Source organism: Microcaecilia unicolor, chromosome 2, assembly GCF_901765095.1.
Source record: "Microcaecilia unicolor chromosome 2, aMicUni1.1, whole genome shotgun sequence".
Lineage (NCBI taxonomy): Eukaryota > Metazoa > Chordata > Amphibia > Gymnophiona > Siphonopidae > Microcaecilia > Microcaecilia unicolor.
The window spans coordinates 226,002,949-226,019,432 of NC_044032.1; the positions used below are offsets into that span (position 1 = coordinate 226,002,949).

At 41.6% G+C, this 16,484-nt stretch overlaps 1 protein-coding gene across 3 annotated transcripts in view; it reads right to left on the reverse strand.

Annotated features, from left to right (window-relative positions):
* Positions 1–16,484, reverse strand: part of SVEP1 (sushi, von Willebrand factor type A, EGF and pentraxin domain containing 1) — a 538,231-nt gene that overhangs the window by 125,677 nt on the left and 396,070 nt on the right. For all 3 annotated transcript variants that reach the window (XM_030193745.1, XM_030193746.1, XM_030193744.1), the window contains 2 exons: positions 5,053–5,725; positions 209–3,003 (listed from right to left, as the gene is read on the reverse strand). In XM_030193745.1, the coding sequence (XP_030049605.1) occupies positions 209–3,003; positions 5,053–5,725 (3,468 nt within the window). The remainder of the gene's footprint in view (positions 1–208; positions 3,004–5,052; positions 5,726–16,484) is intronic.

Here is a 16,484-nt window from a genome sequence, read left to right on the forward strand (position 1 = left end):
AGAAAGACATTGTTGCAAATTTTGTCCTTTTCAGGCACTGAGTAGCTTATGAAGGTCAAGATGCCAAACACATTTTTTTAAAACCAGGCTTTATCCATTATTTGGGAGATTTAAAGTTATATCATCAACAGTTTCTATGAAGGTCTACTGATTTTAAATTTCTTTCTGACTTGTTAGCTGAATTACATATATATAATTGTTGTCTTACCTGAACTGAACTTTGCTTCCATATGTGTGTGAATCTCCAAATGCTACTGCATTAAGGACAGAAGGTGGTGGTCCACAGGAAACCAGTTCACAGTCTGGATAGGGTTCACTCCATGTACCATTCTTGGTACAAACCAGCTCTGAACTTCCTCGTATAGCATAACCAGTTACACAGTTATATACTATGGCATTCTCATCCAAAGAGCTGCTTCCATTGATAAAAGCATTTGGGATTGATGGTGGAGATCCACATGATATCCTCCCACAGTGAGGAAAACCTGAGTTCCACTTGCCAGCAGCCTCACACTTTATTTCAGGAGGTCCAAGCAGCTTAAAGCCTTCATCACACTGAAACTTTATAACTTCCCCACAGCTGAGGTCCTCACCAATAATCATTCCATTTTGAATTATTGGAGTGGGGCACATACACGGTAGACACAAAGGGGGAATTCCACTCCACAAACCACTAGATAGACATTGGTGTAATGGGGTTCCATGTAGCTGATAACCAGGAAAGCACACGTATTGTATGTATTCACCATAGCTAAAGTTGGAACCATTCAAAAAGGCATGAGAGATGTCTTCTGGAGGTCCACAGTTGATTGGTTCACAGGAAGGAACCTCTGCATCCCAGGTGCCATCAGCTTGGCATGTAAGTTTAGGCAATCCACGTAATAAATAGCCTTCATTACAGTGATACTCTACTTGTTTTCCAAAATCATACCCTGATGCAGTTACTTCCCCATTAGTGATATTGATTGGTAATACACACTTGATAGGTGCACAAACTGGGGTGGCTCCACTCCACCTTCCACTTGCTAGGCAGATTACAGTCCTGTCCCCAGCCAGAAGGAACCCTTTATTACAGCTGTAATTAACATGCTTTTGAAATGTATATCCATCTCCACTCACTTGACCATTTTCTGGAGCTGTTGGCTGACCACATGAAATTGGAACACAGATAGGTTCATTTCCATCCCATTTATTATCATCTTGGCATGTTCTCTTACTAGGACCATTTAGCTGATAACCAGAGTTGCACTCATAGTGCACCACACTCATGTATGTGTAATTTGTGGCCTTTACCAATCCATTTACAAGTGGCTGAGGGATATCACATGATTTAATCTCACAATATGGAACTTTATTAGTCCACTGTCTGTTAGACAAACAAAGGCTGAAATCTGAGCCAATTAGTTCATAACCTGGATTACATCCATATTGCACTCTGCTGCCAAGAACATTGTCAGTAAAATTTACAAACCCATTTTTTGGAGTTGTAGGAATTTCACACTCTATGGATTCACAGACTGGTGCACTTCCATTCCAGCTTCCATCCTCCTGACACACTAATACAGAATTGCCAATCTTTTCATATCCTGTGTAGCAACTGTATAATACTAGAGTTCCAAATACAAAATCTGATAGTTCAACATATAGATCCTTCAAGGGAGGTATCTCTGTATCCTTTCTACTACTTGATACCAGGGAGGATGAAAGATGGGAGCTTGGTGCATGATAGCTTTCTTCCCTTGTACCTATTTGTCCAATGTCACTTTTATCATTTCTGATTTTCACATATTGTCCAAAGTCAATATGGGGCGGCAGGCCACAGTCTATTGATAGGCACACTGGAGAAGAGCCAGACCAGCCCAAGTCCTCACAAGTCTGCATGGCAAGACCAGACAACTGAAATCCTGGCATGCAGCTATAGATAATCATTGCACCGTAGCTATAATCTGCACCTTCTACAAAACCATTTTCTATGGGATGAGGGGGATCACAAGTTATTGTCTCACAGAACGGAACATCTGCATCCCATTCTCCTGTTTCTAAACAAGTCAGTATATGCCTCCCTTTAAGTCTGAACCCCCTGTTACATATGTATGTTATAGTTTGCCCATAATGAAGATTTAGGTAAGAAAATTTGCCATTAGAAATTTCTGTAGACTTAGGACATTCAATTGGCTTACAGACTGGTGTTCCTCCCAGCCAGCGGCCATCTTCTTCACAGAATATAGTTGAATTTCCTATTAATTCAAAACCAGGCTTACATGTATACAGTGCTGTACTGAGATATGTAAGGCCCTGAACATCTACAATGCCATTCTGGATTTCTTCGGGTTGAGGGCATTCAACAGGAATACATTCTGGTAAAGGAGAAGACCATGAACCACCAGCAAGGCACATTACTTCAGAATTTCCCCTTAGTAAAAACCCATCCATGCAAGAGTACTTTACAATGCTACCAAACTGAAGAGATGAAAATGAAGAATCCCCAAATGGAATGTATGGAGGACTCTGACACACCACAAGTCGGCAAATTGGGAATGAACCATTCCATTGCTGGGATGGCAAACATTTCAGCACAAAGGAACCATGCAAGACATATCCTTCTCTACAAGAAAAGTATACAATGCCTATGTGAGTTGTCTCTCGGAGGACCAAGTGATTTTCTAACAATGGTGGTTCTGGGCATTTTGCAGGCATACACACAGGAGTTTGTTTTTTGCTCCATATCCCAGTTTTCTGGCACGTCCATGAGGTATCTCCTATGAGTTCATAACCCTCATCACAGAAAAATTCAACCTCAGAGCCTACTTCAAAGCTTTTTCCTTTGCTGTATCCATGCTGGATGGATGGAGGCTTCCCACAGCTAAGGAGAACACATGAAGGAGGAGATTCACTGTACCACTGGCGATTTGCTTGGCAGACACGAACAGAACTTCCAATTAGTTTATAACCAGGCTTGCAGTGATAAGTTACTTCATTCTCAAACACTGTCCCAGTTTTGAGCTGTAAAATAAAAAAAAAAAATGTAAATAGAAATACATCATAAAGAAATAAAATAAGTAACCAATAAAGATATTTACAAATTAAAAGATCAATATTCAGCAGGGCAGTCTCTGTATAAACCCTGGCTGATTAAGTACTGAATATTGGCCCTTAAGCAGCCAATAGCTGGCTCTGCCCCCAGAACACTCTCCAAATAACTAGTTTTCACTTAGGTGCCAACTTCTAATTTTCAGTGGCGCTAATCAGTTAATTTCTGCTGAAAACTAGCAGATAGACCTGAGAAAGTGATTTAACTGGTCAGTGGCTGGTTAAATAATTTTGAATATCGACCAAGTAAGTATTCAAAAATTTAAAATAATTAATGTTTATTTATTTAATTTATTTATTACGTTTGTATCCCACATTTTCCCACCTATTTGCAGGCTCAATGTGGCTTACATAATACCGTAGGCATGCGCCAAACCGGTAAGGAACAAATACAAAGTGGTATTAAGGTAGAATACATACTTGTGTTACAGACAGTGGATAAGAAAATAGCTAAAGGATAACAAAAAAACCAAAACAAAACCACAAAAGAAAAGTTAAAAAGAAATTAAAATGTTGCAACCCAAGTGAGTCCCAATTAAAAATGAGTGCCAGCTAACCCATAAATGTGAAAACACCTAGAAAATGTGCAAGTAGAGGAAACACTTGGGTTCTACAAACAGGAATGAAAAGAAAAAAGAAGAAAAAAAAATTAGTTACCAATCCTAGGACTGGTCGAGAGGGTTCACATGTGTTAATAAACTAGTTGGTACTATATTTCTATTTTTTAAATCTGGGTTTTATGATGGCATATGATTATCTATTATTTAATAACTTAGGGGCCCTTTTACTAAGCTGTGTTAGGTGCTAATGTGCGCCTAATGCAGCAAAAATGGCCTAATGTGGGACGCACTAAAGCGTACCATTTTAGTTTTGCCATCTGCCAGTGATAAGCGTGTGGTTATTTTTTAAATTTTGGGGAGAGGGGGAGTGTCAGGGGAGGAGAAAGGGTGTGGAAACTCTAATCAGCTCTTGTGCTGACATCTAGCTGATTTAGGGCCCTGTTTACTAAGGTGCGCTAGCATTTTTTGCGCGCACACAAAATTAGCATGCGCTGTGTAGGCGCCCATAGGAATATTTTGGGCGCCTACACAGTTAGCACACGCTAAAAGCACTAATGCGCATCTAGCGTGGCTTAGTAAACGGGGCCCTTAGTATAACTATAACACTAAATAGTTTATGCAGCCATAACACGGGAGCCCTTAGTGGTGCAATACATTTTTTCAATGGCTGCACACTAATGCTAACATTAGTACACGGTCATATGGTCATATATTCAAGAAATGAAAAAGCTCTTTTTGACGGCCACACTAAAAATAGGCTTAGCATGGAAAAGTCCTATATAAGGACATGCTAAGCCAATGTCTTAGCCAGGGGCGTAGCCAGACAACACATTTTGGGTGGGCCTAGGTAAGAAGTGGGTGGGCACCAAGTGTTCTTCCCCCCATCCCACCACCACCAAAAAATATCTCAGCTGGCGGGAAAATGCTTCTTTCCACCTTGGCAGTCTGCAGCAGGTATGCACTGAAGACTGAGCATGCGCAGGTACCAGTATCGTGGAGAGTAGCATTTTCTTTACCATCAGAGGGAAGTCTTCAGCTGGCAGAGCTTGGGATCTCCACCAGCTACCGCTAAATTTGTGTTACTTTTGGGCGGGCCTGAGCCCTAAGTGGGTGGGCCCTGGCCCACCTGTGGCTACGCCACTGGTCTTAGGACAGTTGATTCAAGTTAGGCCTATGATTTATGAGCTGATTCTTTTAGCCACTATAGTTACAATTTAGGTTTCATTTTAGATTCTGATGCTACCCTGGAGGCCTAGACAGCAGCTATATTACAGAATATTATAAACTGCATTTAAGACTAGATTTAATAAAGTGCGCCACTATTCACTGATACTATTAAAATATGTTAACACAGTTTATAAGATGTTATAAATAATTTCAGGATCATCAGATGAGCACTTACCTCAAAAAATCCATTTTCTATTTGGAGTGGGTCTCCACAAGACACTGGGTGGCACGTAGGCATGTGACCACTCCATTCTCCAGTAGCTTCACATGTCCTTTTCTTCTCTCCTTTAATATAAAACCCTTTATTACAGCTGTAAGCCACCACTGCATCAAAGCTGTAATTGGTGCCACTCACATAGCCATTTCTAATGACTGGTGGTTCTCCACAGCGAACTGGGATGCACTGGATAGTTAGTGGAGAAGGGTTCCATTGACCCCCTCGGGTGCATTCAATTTTAGCAGAAGTATTTAAAACAAAGCCTTCCGTGCACTTGAAGGTGACGACTGTACCCACTGCAAACTTTCCTTTGTCAAGTGACTCCAAGATACTGTAAGAAACTGCTTTTGGCTTTGCACAGAAGTCAGCAATGCATAAGGGCATTTCATGGCCTTCAGGGGGCACCCACTTTCCCTGAGCATTGCAAAGCATCTGGGGATTGTCAGCCAAACTGTAACCATCAGAGCAGTAATAGATTGCTATATCTCCAAACAGCCGATGGCCACTTTCTGGTGAAGAATGCTCTACACTTGGAGGTTCATCACAAGAAACAGCCAGGCACTGTGGTGTGCTCCCACTCCATTTACCAGAAGCCAAACAGTCCAGTGTTTCAGGGCCAATTAAGGTATATCTAGAGACCAGAAAGAAAAAACATTGCAGTGTTGTTTAGAATCCAAGCAATCCAGTGTTTCTAAATGTTCTTGTGCTATTACTGGAATAACGACTTTATTATTTTTGAGAAAACTAATGTTTTAAGGTGTTTGACCACCCTTAATATGCTGTACAACTAAAATCTACAGATTCTTAACTGATATCAGAGTTTTTATCAGAATTGCACAATTGTAATAGAAAATTTGTTTTACACAGCAATGATATTATCACAAAAAATGAGCAGAGCCAACTTCATTCGGGAGGACAAGTAGGGAAATTTCTTGGGGTCCCCATGGTGAAACACTAGCTCATTTCACTCCTTAGTTTCTGCCCTGGACCATCAGTATGTTTAATGGTGGCTCTGAGAATGAAATTTTTATGAGGTAAAACTTTCCAAATTTAAAAAGACTTGCAGAAAACTTTGCTGAATCAGTACTTCTGACTTTTAGGAGTAGGGAATGCCACTAACAGAGTACAATAATAACACAGAAAGGAGATTATGAGGCTCATTTTCAAAGCACATAGACTTACAAAGCTACATATCTACTAGTGCTGCCCAATTCAGCAAAAAGGTTTTGATTCGGTTCACTCATATGAATCGATTTTTAAATTCAATTCAATTCTTTAAGGCTACTATCAACAAATACAAAATAAAATTCATTTTTCTAGCTTTCTTGTCTGGTCTTTTAATTTTTGTACTCGTGTTGGTTCCAGTCTCTAGTTTCCACTTTCTTCTGTCGTCTCTTAACTCTTTCACCAGGGTCTCCTGCTCCATTTGGCATTTCTCCTTTGTCCATCATTCAACAAACCTTTGTGTCCCTGCCCCTATTTTCCTGCCATGTTGAGCATCTCCTCTCTTTGTGTCTTTATTCTTACCCTGTCCAGCAGCAATCCTCTGTGACCCTATGCCCCTCCCGATGTCCAGCACCACATATGTCCCTATCCCTCCTCATGTTCAGCTACTCCCTTTATTCCTCATGTCTCCCCTCCCCTAGGACCAGCACCACCCTTTCTTCTCTCTTGTCCTCTCCTCCCCTTCCATCAAGAATCAACCCTCTTTCTCTCCCCTTCCATCCTGCTCTCCTTCTCTCCCCCTTCCATCCAGCATCTGCCCTCCTTCCATTCATGATCTGACCTCCTTCTCTTTCCTCCTTCCATCCATGGTCTGCTCTCCTTCTCTCTTCCTTCCATCCCGTGTCTACTCTCCTCTCCCCTTCAATTCAGCATCTGCCTTTCTTCTCTGCCTCCTTTCCATCCAGCCTCTGCTTTCTCTCTCTCCAGTCCCCACATCTTCCATCCAGCCTCTGTTCCCTCCCAATCCAGCGTCTGCCTTCTCTCTATCCCCCACCTCCCGCCCTGCCATCCCTGATGTTGCTTCAGCAGAAGCGGTAGCAAAAGAAACTACTGGTCCAAGGGCCAGACTCTCCATTGGCATGGCAGCTGGTCCTGCCCCCTTGGACGATACTTCCTGTTCCGGGGCAGAGCCAGCTGCCTCAGCAAATGCCAAATCTGGTCACACAGTGAGTAGCTTCTTTTAGTACCACTCCTGCTGCTCTAGAGAAGCAGCAGCAATAGCTTGGGTGACAGTGGGAGGGAGGTGGGGAAGTCCCAATTTTTCCCCAAATGAAACGGCGATTCAATTCAAATGAAGAATAATCAGACAGCACTAATATCTACTTTTCTCTTCAGCCCTACCAAAACTACACAGTATAAATAAAGCAAAATGCAAGGAAAGGTGAATAAAGGTGTATGCAGAGATAGCAAAAGCTGGGGTTTACTGGGACCCAGAAATGTGGAATGGAGATGTTTGGGATTCTACTCCCTCTCCCTCTGAACCAGAGAAGAGAAAGGGAAATGGGACTTGATATACCGCCTTTCGGAGGTTTTTGCAACTACATTCAAAGCGGTTTACATATATTCAAGTACTTATTTTGTACCAGGGGCAATGGAGGGTTAGGTGACTTGCCCAGAGTCACAAGGAGAGTTTAACAAGCAGAATACAAGGGATAATCTGTCTCCGGTGGAGGTAAGCCCCATAATACAGCAGTAAATATAAAAGCCATATGATGCGAATGAGCAGCCTGGTCCTGCTGTGCTCTCTGTGTCCTCAACTGCATTTTCAAACAGAGAGAACAATAGTTAGGCTCATGGTTAGGCCCAAGGCACCCAATGCACCGTGAGTGCAGGTCCATCACAGAACTCACCTGACTATGTTTGGCACACCTCTTAAAGCCACTGGGGGTTGTCTTAGACATTGAAGAAAGAATCATGGCCAAATTAAACTTTTCAATTGTGAACTGTAAAAAGAGACAGCGTTCATATTGAGGTTGTTGTTTTGGCCTAAGTGAGCCTAGCAACTCAGAAAATGAAAGGAAACTTGAAGAGCTGAAGATACTACAAAAAACTAAAAGGAAACAAAATTTTAAAAAGTTTAAGGATAAAAGAATTGCAAAAGGGACAAAAATACCTGCATGGGAAGGAATTGCAATAGCAGAAAAAAAAAACACACTGTGAGGAGAACACAAAGACAAATTCTTCTTGCTTTATGGAAAAACGAAGACTGAGGGACTCATGCTCGCGTGTCAGGTGGGAAGGCATCAGTACATGAACGGTAAGACCCTGCTACAAATTTCTACAATTACCTCGCTAGTCAGCGTCCACACTGGGCTCCATCAGATGACATCACCCAGATGTGAGAATACAACTGACCTGCTTGTCCTCGGAGAGTATCATTACCTAAGTTGAAAGTCTTAAGTCTGCTGGAGGGGTAAACATCCCCGATTTATATTTCTATCACCATGCTTTTATATTATGACAGGGTGGAGTGGTTCTCTGTACTGGAGACCATCTCCCCTCTCCCAGATGGCTACAACTTGAATTAGCTCTTGCTATCCCTATTCCATTATTTAGACTCCCTGGAACGTTATTACCAAATTCATTACGGAAGAATTCTATTCTCCAAAACACACATGGGGCCTTTTTACCAAACTGTTTACGCGGGTCATTCTTGCACGCTAAGGTCATTTTTCTACATAGGTAAAATGGCCTCGTTTTCTATTTTCCCACTAGCGCTTGGCCATTAGCGTGTGAGCCCCTATTGCCACCTATTTTGTAGGTAGTAAGGTCTCATGCACTAATCCGTTAGCATGTGGCAATGTACCTGTGCTAACTGATTACTAAAAAGAACACGTTTACTCTCTGCCCCCGACCTGACCCACAATTCCCTAGAATAGAATTCTTAAATATTCACTTTGGAATAACCCCATTTTATTATAGAAAAGGCCCTGCTGTGGTGGACTGGTTTTTAACTTTTGCAGAAGTGCAGGGAAGATTTGGATTGCCTGACATCCAGTTGTTCAAATTATCATGCTATTCAAGCTCTTAATCTTTCAGTTTGTACTATGGCTGATAAACCAGATGTAATTTCTTATGGTAGTCAGCTATTAGCAGAGTGGGTCAAAGTATGTAAGTAAAAGTACAGTGGTGGAAATAAGTATTTGATCCCTTGCTGATTTTGTAAGTTTGCCCACTGACAAAGACATGAGCAGCCCATAATTGAAGGGTAGGTTATTGGTAACAGTGAGAGATAGCACATCACAAATTAAATCCGGAAAATCACATTGTGGAAAGTATATGAATTTATTTGCATTCTGCAGAGGGAAATAAGTATTTAATCCCTCTGGCAAACAAGACCTAATACTTGGTGGCAAAACCCTTGTTGGCAAGCACAGCGGTCAGACGTCTTCTGTAGTTGATGATTGTTGGATTATTTGTAGTAAATAATTAGCAGATTTTAGTACACACAGCTTCAGCTTTAGAAATGTTAATTTCTTTCTTCATCTCTCTCTCATTCACCCCAGAATAATTCACTGCTGAGTCACTTTAAAGTTGAAGTAACAAAACATCTGTTTACTCACAGTTTGTAGTTAGATTATAATCAGACAGGCTTATATATACATATTACTATACATTTGTATTATCAGCTCCTTCCATGTGCTTAGATGGTAATGGATGCTCACACCACCATAGATCCTCTCAGGTTAGGAGAGATCATGAGCTCCATGTGCTCCATGTGCTGCATCTAACCCCCACAGGAAGTTGCATAGCTGTGTGACCTCTCTAAGTAATTCACATCAGAGGTCACAGAGTAATCACAGAGAAATAATAGGTGACAGGCAATGCATGTAAAATACAATTACATTCCAACAAACCCCTTCTCATGCATAACTGTCATGCAATTATTTATTCATACAAAGTCCAAGCTTTATACGCAGATTCACAAAATGTTCTCTGGGTAACGGTTTGGTCATGATGTCAGCTGTCATCTCACTGGTGTGACAATAGTGTAGACTGATGACCCCTTCTTTCGCCAACTCTCGCACGTTGTGGTATTTCGTTGCGATGTGCTTGGTGCGTGACTGAACCTTGTCATTCTGTGACAGTCGGATGCAGCTCTGATTATCTTCCATTATCTGGATTGGTCTCTGTTCAGCTATTCCAAAATCCAGCAAAAGTTTTTCAATCCACATCAGTTCTCTGCACGCTTCCGATACGGCCACATATTCAGCTTCTGTAGAAGACAAACTCACAATACTTTGTTTATGACTGGCCCATGAAATTTGTACATTTCCATACATAAACACATATCCACTTGTGGATTTATAATCAGAATGATCCCCTGCCCAATCTGAATCACAGTAACATATTAGTTTTGGATTACTATTGGCTGAAATCTTTAATTTACAATCAATGGTACCCTTTAAATACCTTACCATCCTTTTAACTGCAGTCCAATCTGATTTGGTAGGTGAGCTGACCCTTCTGCTCAAAATTCCTACTGCATTTGCTATATCAGCCCTGTATGTGGTAGCTAGATATAAAAGCTTACCTATGGCTGATCTATATTGGATGTTATCTGGTAAAGGTTCTCTTACTGTTTCATCCTTCAGAAAATCAGTGATCATGGGAGTGCTTACAACTTGGGCATCTTGCATACCTAAACTTTCAATAAGCTCGTTTATTTTCTGCTTCTGGCTTAGAAGATAAGAACCATCATTTTGTTTCTCAATTTCTATACCAAGATAGTATGACACATTACCCAGTTCTTTTATCTCAACATTGTGGTTTAAACACTTTACAATGTCCTTGTACTCTTGCTCACTTTTGCTTGCAATGAGCAGATCATCAACAAAAGCTAAAATGTATGCATATTGTCCATTTGTGCACCTAGTGTACAAGCATTTATCTGCTTCACCTTGCTCAAATCCTAAATTTGTCAATATTTCATGCAATCTATCATTCCAACATTTTGCACTTTGCTTTAATCCATAAAGACCTTTGTTTAATTTACACACTAGCTGTCTTTGTTTTGTATTTATGAAACCTGTTGGTTGTTCCATGTACAAGTCTTCAGTTATATCTCCGTGAAGAAATGCTGTTTTCACATCAATGTGTTTGACTTGCATGCCTTTTGAGACTGCAATGCTCAGAAGTGTTCTGATTGTCGTGTGTTTCACTACAGGTGCAAACACTTCATCAAAATCTTCTCCATATTTTTGAAGATATCCCTTTGCGACTAATCTTGCTTTATACCTTTCCACTTTTCCTTGTGCATTCCTTTTTAACTTGAATACCCATTTGCATCCTATAGCTTTCTTGCCAGGAGGTAATTTTGTAAGAATCCAAGTATTATTTTTATCCAATGCATCAATTTCTTCTTGTGCAGCTTTATGCCATTCAGCAGCTTCTTCTGCTGGCATTTTCTCAATCTCATCCCATGTTAAGGGCTCTTGAGCTTCTGCTGACTTTGTTAGGTAAGACAGTCTTGGGGGTGGAACACCTTTGTTTTCCCTGGATGAGCGTCTGACAACAGGTTGGTCTGACCTTTCCGCATCCTCTAAATCTGAGAGTTCTTCTCCAATTGATTCCCCTTCTCCAACTGTACTGTCTTCTTCAATGATCCTTTCTGTGTCTGCTTCCTCTGCCTGTTCCTCGTTAGATACAGATGAGTTGCTTTCAGACATCTGCCTTGGTATGGCATTTATATACACTGGCATGTCTATTATGGTTCTAGTTTCATATTCTGGATGATAAGGCTCATCTGGGATAATCCAGCCTTTATCAACCCTTTTGTTTTCATCAAAATATGTAACATGTCTTATGCCAACAATGCCAGTTTTCAGATTCAAAATTCTATATCCTTTGTGTCCTGGAGCATAGCCAACTAAAATGCCCCTTTCTGTTGTGGAATCCAGCTTATGCCTTCTTTGCTTTGGTATATGAGCATATGCTGTACTTCCAAATGTTCTTATGTGTGACAGGTTTGGCTTCCTACCATGCCATGTCTCATGTGGTGTGCGCTCAGCGCCTTTAGTTGGCATTCTGTTTTGTAGGTACACTGCTGTGAGAATGGCTTCCCCCCCATAGTCTTTTAGGGAGATTGCTATCTGACAGCATACATCTGGTCATTTCCACAAGTGACCTAAATTTTCTCTCTGCAACAGAATTTTGCTCTGGTGTATAAGCTACTGTTGTGATATGCTGAATGCCTTCTTGTTCTAGAAATGTGCGCATGCTTTGTGAAGTGAACTCACCACCATTGTCGGTCTGAAGAACCTTTGGTTTTCTTTCAAATTTATTGCTCACCATGGCTACGTATTTCTTCAGCATGTCTGTGACTTGACTTTTCTCTTTCAGCAAATAGGCCACACAATATCTAGAGAAATCATCCAAGAATATTAGCACAAATCTGTTATTTCCCAATGATGGGATATTAAACGGTCCACATAAGTCACTGTGTATTAAGTCCAGCACTTTATTACTCCTATTTCCTGTGTATGCAGGAAATGAGGGTCTCACACCTTTTTGAGTAACACAGTCTATGCATTTCTCCATATTACCAGCATCTGCACTTATCTGAATGCCGGTGGCCAGTTGCTTACTGTAAAGATCCTGGATCACCTTAGAATCACGATGTCCCAGGCGGCGGTGCCAGATTTCCAGACTACATTTACCATCATTCTTCCTTACTTGCGCCATATGTGAGGCTTCACCTTTTGCTTGGATCTTAGCAGTCCCTGCGTTTGCAGTTTTAAGAATTCCTTCTTCTGGACACATTTCCATAGTCAAAGATTTTTCTGCCATTAGAAAGCCCTTGTGTTTATCTTTGTCCTTCATACATTTCCTGGTTTGAAAATTCTTTAGTTCCATTGGCTTAGGTGAGCTAGAGGGAGTGTTTTGTGTTTCCTTACACCATTTAGATACATGTCCCTCCTTTCCACATGAGTAGCAAATCAGCTTGCCCTTGGGTGGAGTTTTCCCATAGCTCCGCCTTCCTCTGTTCTTTGCCAAGAAATTTGTTTCATTTCTCTCTGACTTGCTTTGAGAACACATCTCCTCAGAATCATTTATTATGCATTCCTGCCTTAGTTTTGATGTTGCCTGTTCAAAAGATTGCCCTTCAATGGCCTCATTTACAGACCTAAAAACATCAAACTTCTTTGATAGTGAGGTAAAAAGAAATGCTCTTTTCAATGCATCACACATGGGAATTCCAGAAAGTTCTAGCTTTTGAAATGAAGACATAAGATGCATAATGTGATCATTACATTTACTTTTATCCCTTAATTTGGTTTCATTCAACTCTGCCAACCAAATTGGTTGCTGCTTTGCATATGTAGTTGCATACATAGTTCTCAGTTTATATAAAATGTCCTTTGGTGTATCTTTTCCCTCCACTAATATGGCTTGTTTCTCTGAGAGAGCTTCCAAAAGCATGCACTTCACATAATAGTTTGCATTGTCCCATTCAGCCATATTTTCAGCTGTTCTGTCTTGGTCTAAGCATATATCTAATCTTTTTGCTCGAAGGAGACATATGAATCTTAGTTCCCACTGCTGATAATTAAACTCAGTTAATTTAGGCACCTTGAGAGAATAGAACAATGGTGAATTTCTTCCCTCAGCCATTTTCTTAGCCTTCTGTCTGCTGTGTGGGGGGAGAGAGAGACAGACTGAATCTTTCCTTTAAAACTTAAGAGAAAAAATGTGGCCTTTTTTTCTGCCTGGTAATATTTCTCTTCTTTTTCAATTCCTGGCCCTGGGCCCATAACCCTTTTGTTGGATTATTTGTAGTAAATAATTAGCAGATTTTAGTACACACAGCTTCAGCTTTAGAAATGTTAATTTCTTTCTTCATCTCTCTCTCATTCACCCCAGAATAATTCACTGCTGAGTCACTTTAAAGTTGAAGTAACAAAACATCTGTTTACTCACAGTTTGTAGTTAGATTATAATCAGACAGGCTTATATATACATATTACTATACATTTGTATTATCAGCTCCTTCCATGTGCTTAGATGGTAATGGATGCTCACACCACCATAGATCCTCTCAGGTTAGGAGAGATCATGAGCTCCATGTGCTCCATGTGCTGCATCTAACCCCCACAGGAAGTTGCATAGCTGTGTGACCTCTCTAAGTAATTCACATCAGAGGTCACAGAGTAATCACAGAGAAATAATAGGTGACAGGCAATGCATGTAAAATACAATTACATTCCAACAATGATGAGGTATGCAAACATGTCAGGAGGAATTTTGGTCCACTCCTCTTTGCAGATCATCTCTAAATCATTAAGAGTTCTGGGCTGTCGCTTGGCAACTCGCAGCTTCAGCTCCCTCCATAAGTTTTCAATGGGATTAAGGTCTGGTGACTGGCTAGGCCACTCCATGACCCTAATGTGCTTCTTCCTGAGCCACCCCTTTGTTGCCTTGGCTGTATGTTTTGGGTCATTGTCGTGCTGGAAGACCCAGCCACGACCCATTTTTAAGGCCCTGGCGGAGGGAAGGAGGTTGTCACTCAGAATTGTACGGTACATGGCCCCATCCATTCTCCCATTGATGCGGTGAAGTAGTCCTGTGCCCTTAGCAGAGAAACACCCCCAAAACATAACATTTCCACCTCCATGCTTGACAGTGGGGACGGTGTTCTTTGGGTCATAGGCAGCATTTCTCTTCCTCCAAACACGGCGAGTTGAGTTCATGCCAAAGAGCTCAATTTTTGTCTCATCTGACCACAGCACCTTCTCCCAATCACTCTCGGCATCATCCAGGTGTTCACTGGCAAACTTCAGACGGGCCGTCACATGTGCCTTCCGGAGCAGGGGGACCTTGCGGGCACTGCAGGATTGCAATCCGTTATGTCGTAATGTGTTACCAATGGTTTTCGTGGTGACAGTGGTCCCAGCTGCCTTGAGATCATTGACAAGTTCCCCCCTTGTAGTTGTAGGCTGATTTCTAACCTTCCTCATGATCAAGGATACCCCACGAGGTGAGATTTTGCGTGGAGCCCCAGATCTTTGTCGATTGACAGTCATTTTGTACTTCTTCCATTTTCTTACTATGGCACCAACAGTTGTCTCCTTCTCGCCCAGCGTCTTACTGATGGTTTTGTAGCCCATTCCAGCCTTGTGCAGGTGTATGATCTTGTCCCTGACATCCTTAGACAGCTCCTTGCTCTTGGCCATTTTGTAGAGGTTAGAGTCTGACTGATTCACTGAGTCTGTGGACAGGTGTCTTTCATACAGGTGACCATTGCCGACAGCTGTCTGTCATGCAGGTAACGAGTTGATTTGGAGCATCTACCTGGTCTGTAGGGGCCAGATCTCTTACTGGTTGGTGGGGGATCAAATACTTATTTCCCTCTGCAGAATGCAAATAAATTCATATACTTTCCACAATGTGATTTTCCGGATTTAATTTGTGATGTGCTATCTCTCACTGTTACCAATAACCTACCCTTCAATTATGGGCTGCTCATGTCTTTGTCAGTGGGCAAACTTACAAAATCAGCAAGGGATCAAATACTTATTTCCACCACTGTATATATAAATGTATATATTAATACTTCAGTAAAAATAAAAGTACAGTGAAGAATGCACAAAAAAATTACTTAAGTGAAAATAAAAGAGTTATTGCCTAATATAGGGCTCTTTTTACAAAGCAGCACTACACATCAGCATGTGCTGAATGCAAAGAAGCCCATTCAATTACCATGGGCTACTTTGAATTCAGCGTACGCTAATTGGTCACAGTTTCCACTACAAGTGTGACAGAGGGAGATAGGGACCTGAGTCCACCACTCCATAGTGCACTGCACCGAGCACTATACTACTCCAGGGACCTGTATGTAACATAGTAGATGACGGCAGAAAAAGACCTGCATGGTCCATCCAATCTGCCCATGACAAACTCATATGTGTATACCTTACCTTGAATTTGTACCTGTCCTTTTCAGGGCACAGACCATATAAGTCTGCCCAGCAGTATTTCCCGCCTCCCAACCACCAGTCCTGCCTCCCATCACCGGCTCTGTTACAGACCGTATAAGTCTGCCCTCCCCTATCCTCGCCTCCCAACCACCACCCCCTCTTCCCCCCAACTGCTCCGCCACCCAATTTCAGCTAAGCTTCTGAGGATGCTACTCTAACAGACCTGACTTTAACATCTGAGGCTGTCAAAGAGGCTGGTAAGTCATATTTTTATTCACATTTTTGCACTGCTTTTTTGAGGGGGTACTTGGGGGTACTGAGCACCTTTTCCATTGTCTGCTAGAATTTACCCAATGTCCCCAAGTTTTAATGAAAGAGCTCAGGATCCAAACACCAATTCTGCCTTGTCATAGGTTCTGTGACTGGTTGCGGGGGGGCCTGGCTATTGTGGGGTGGGTCCCTCAGTGA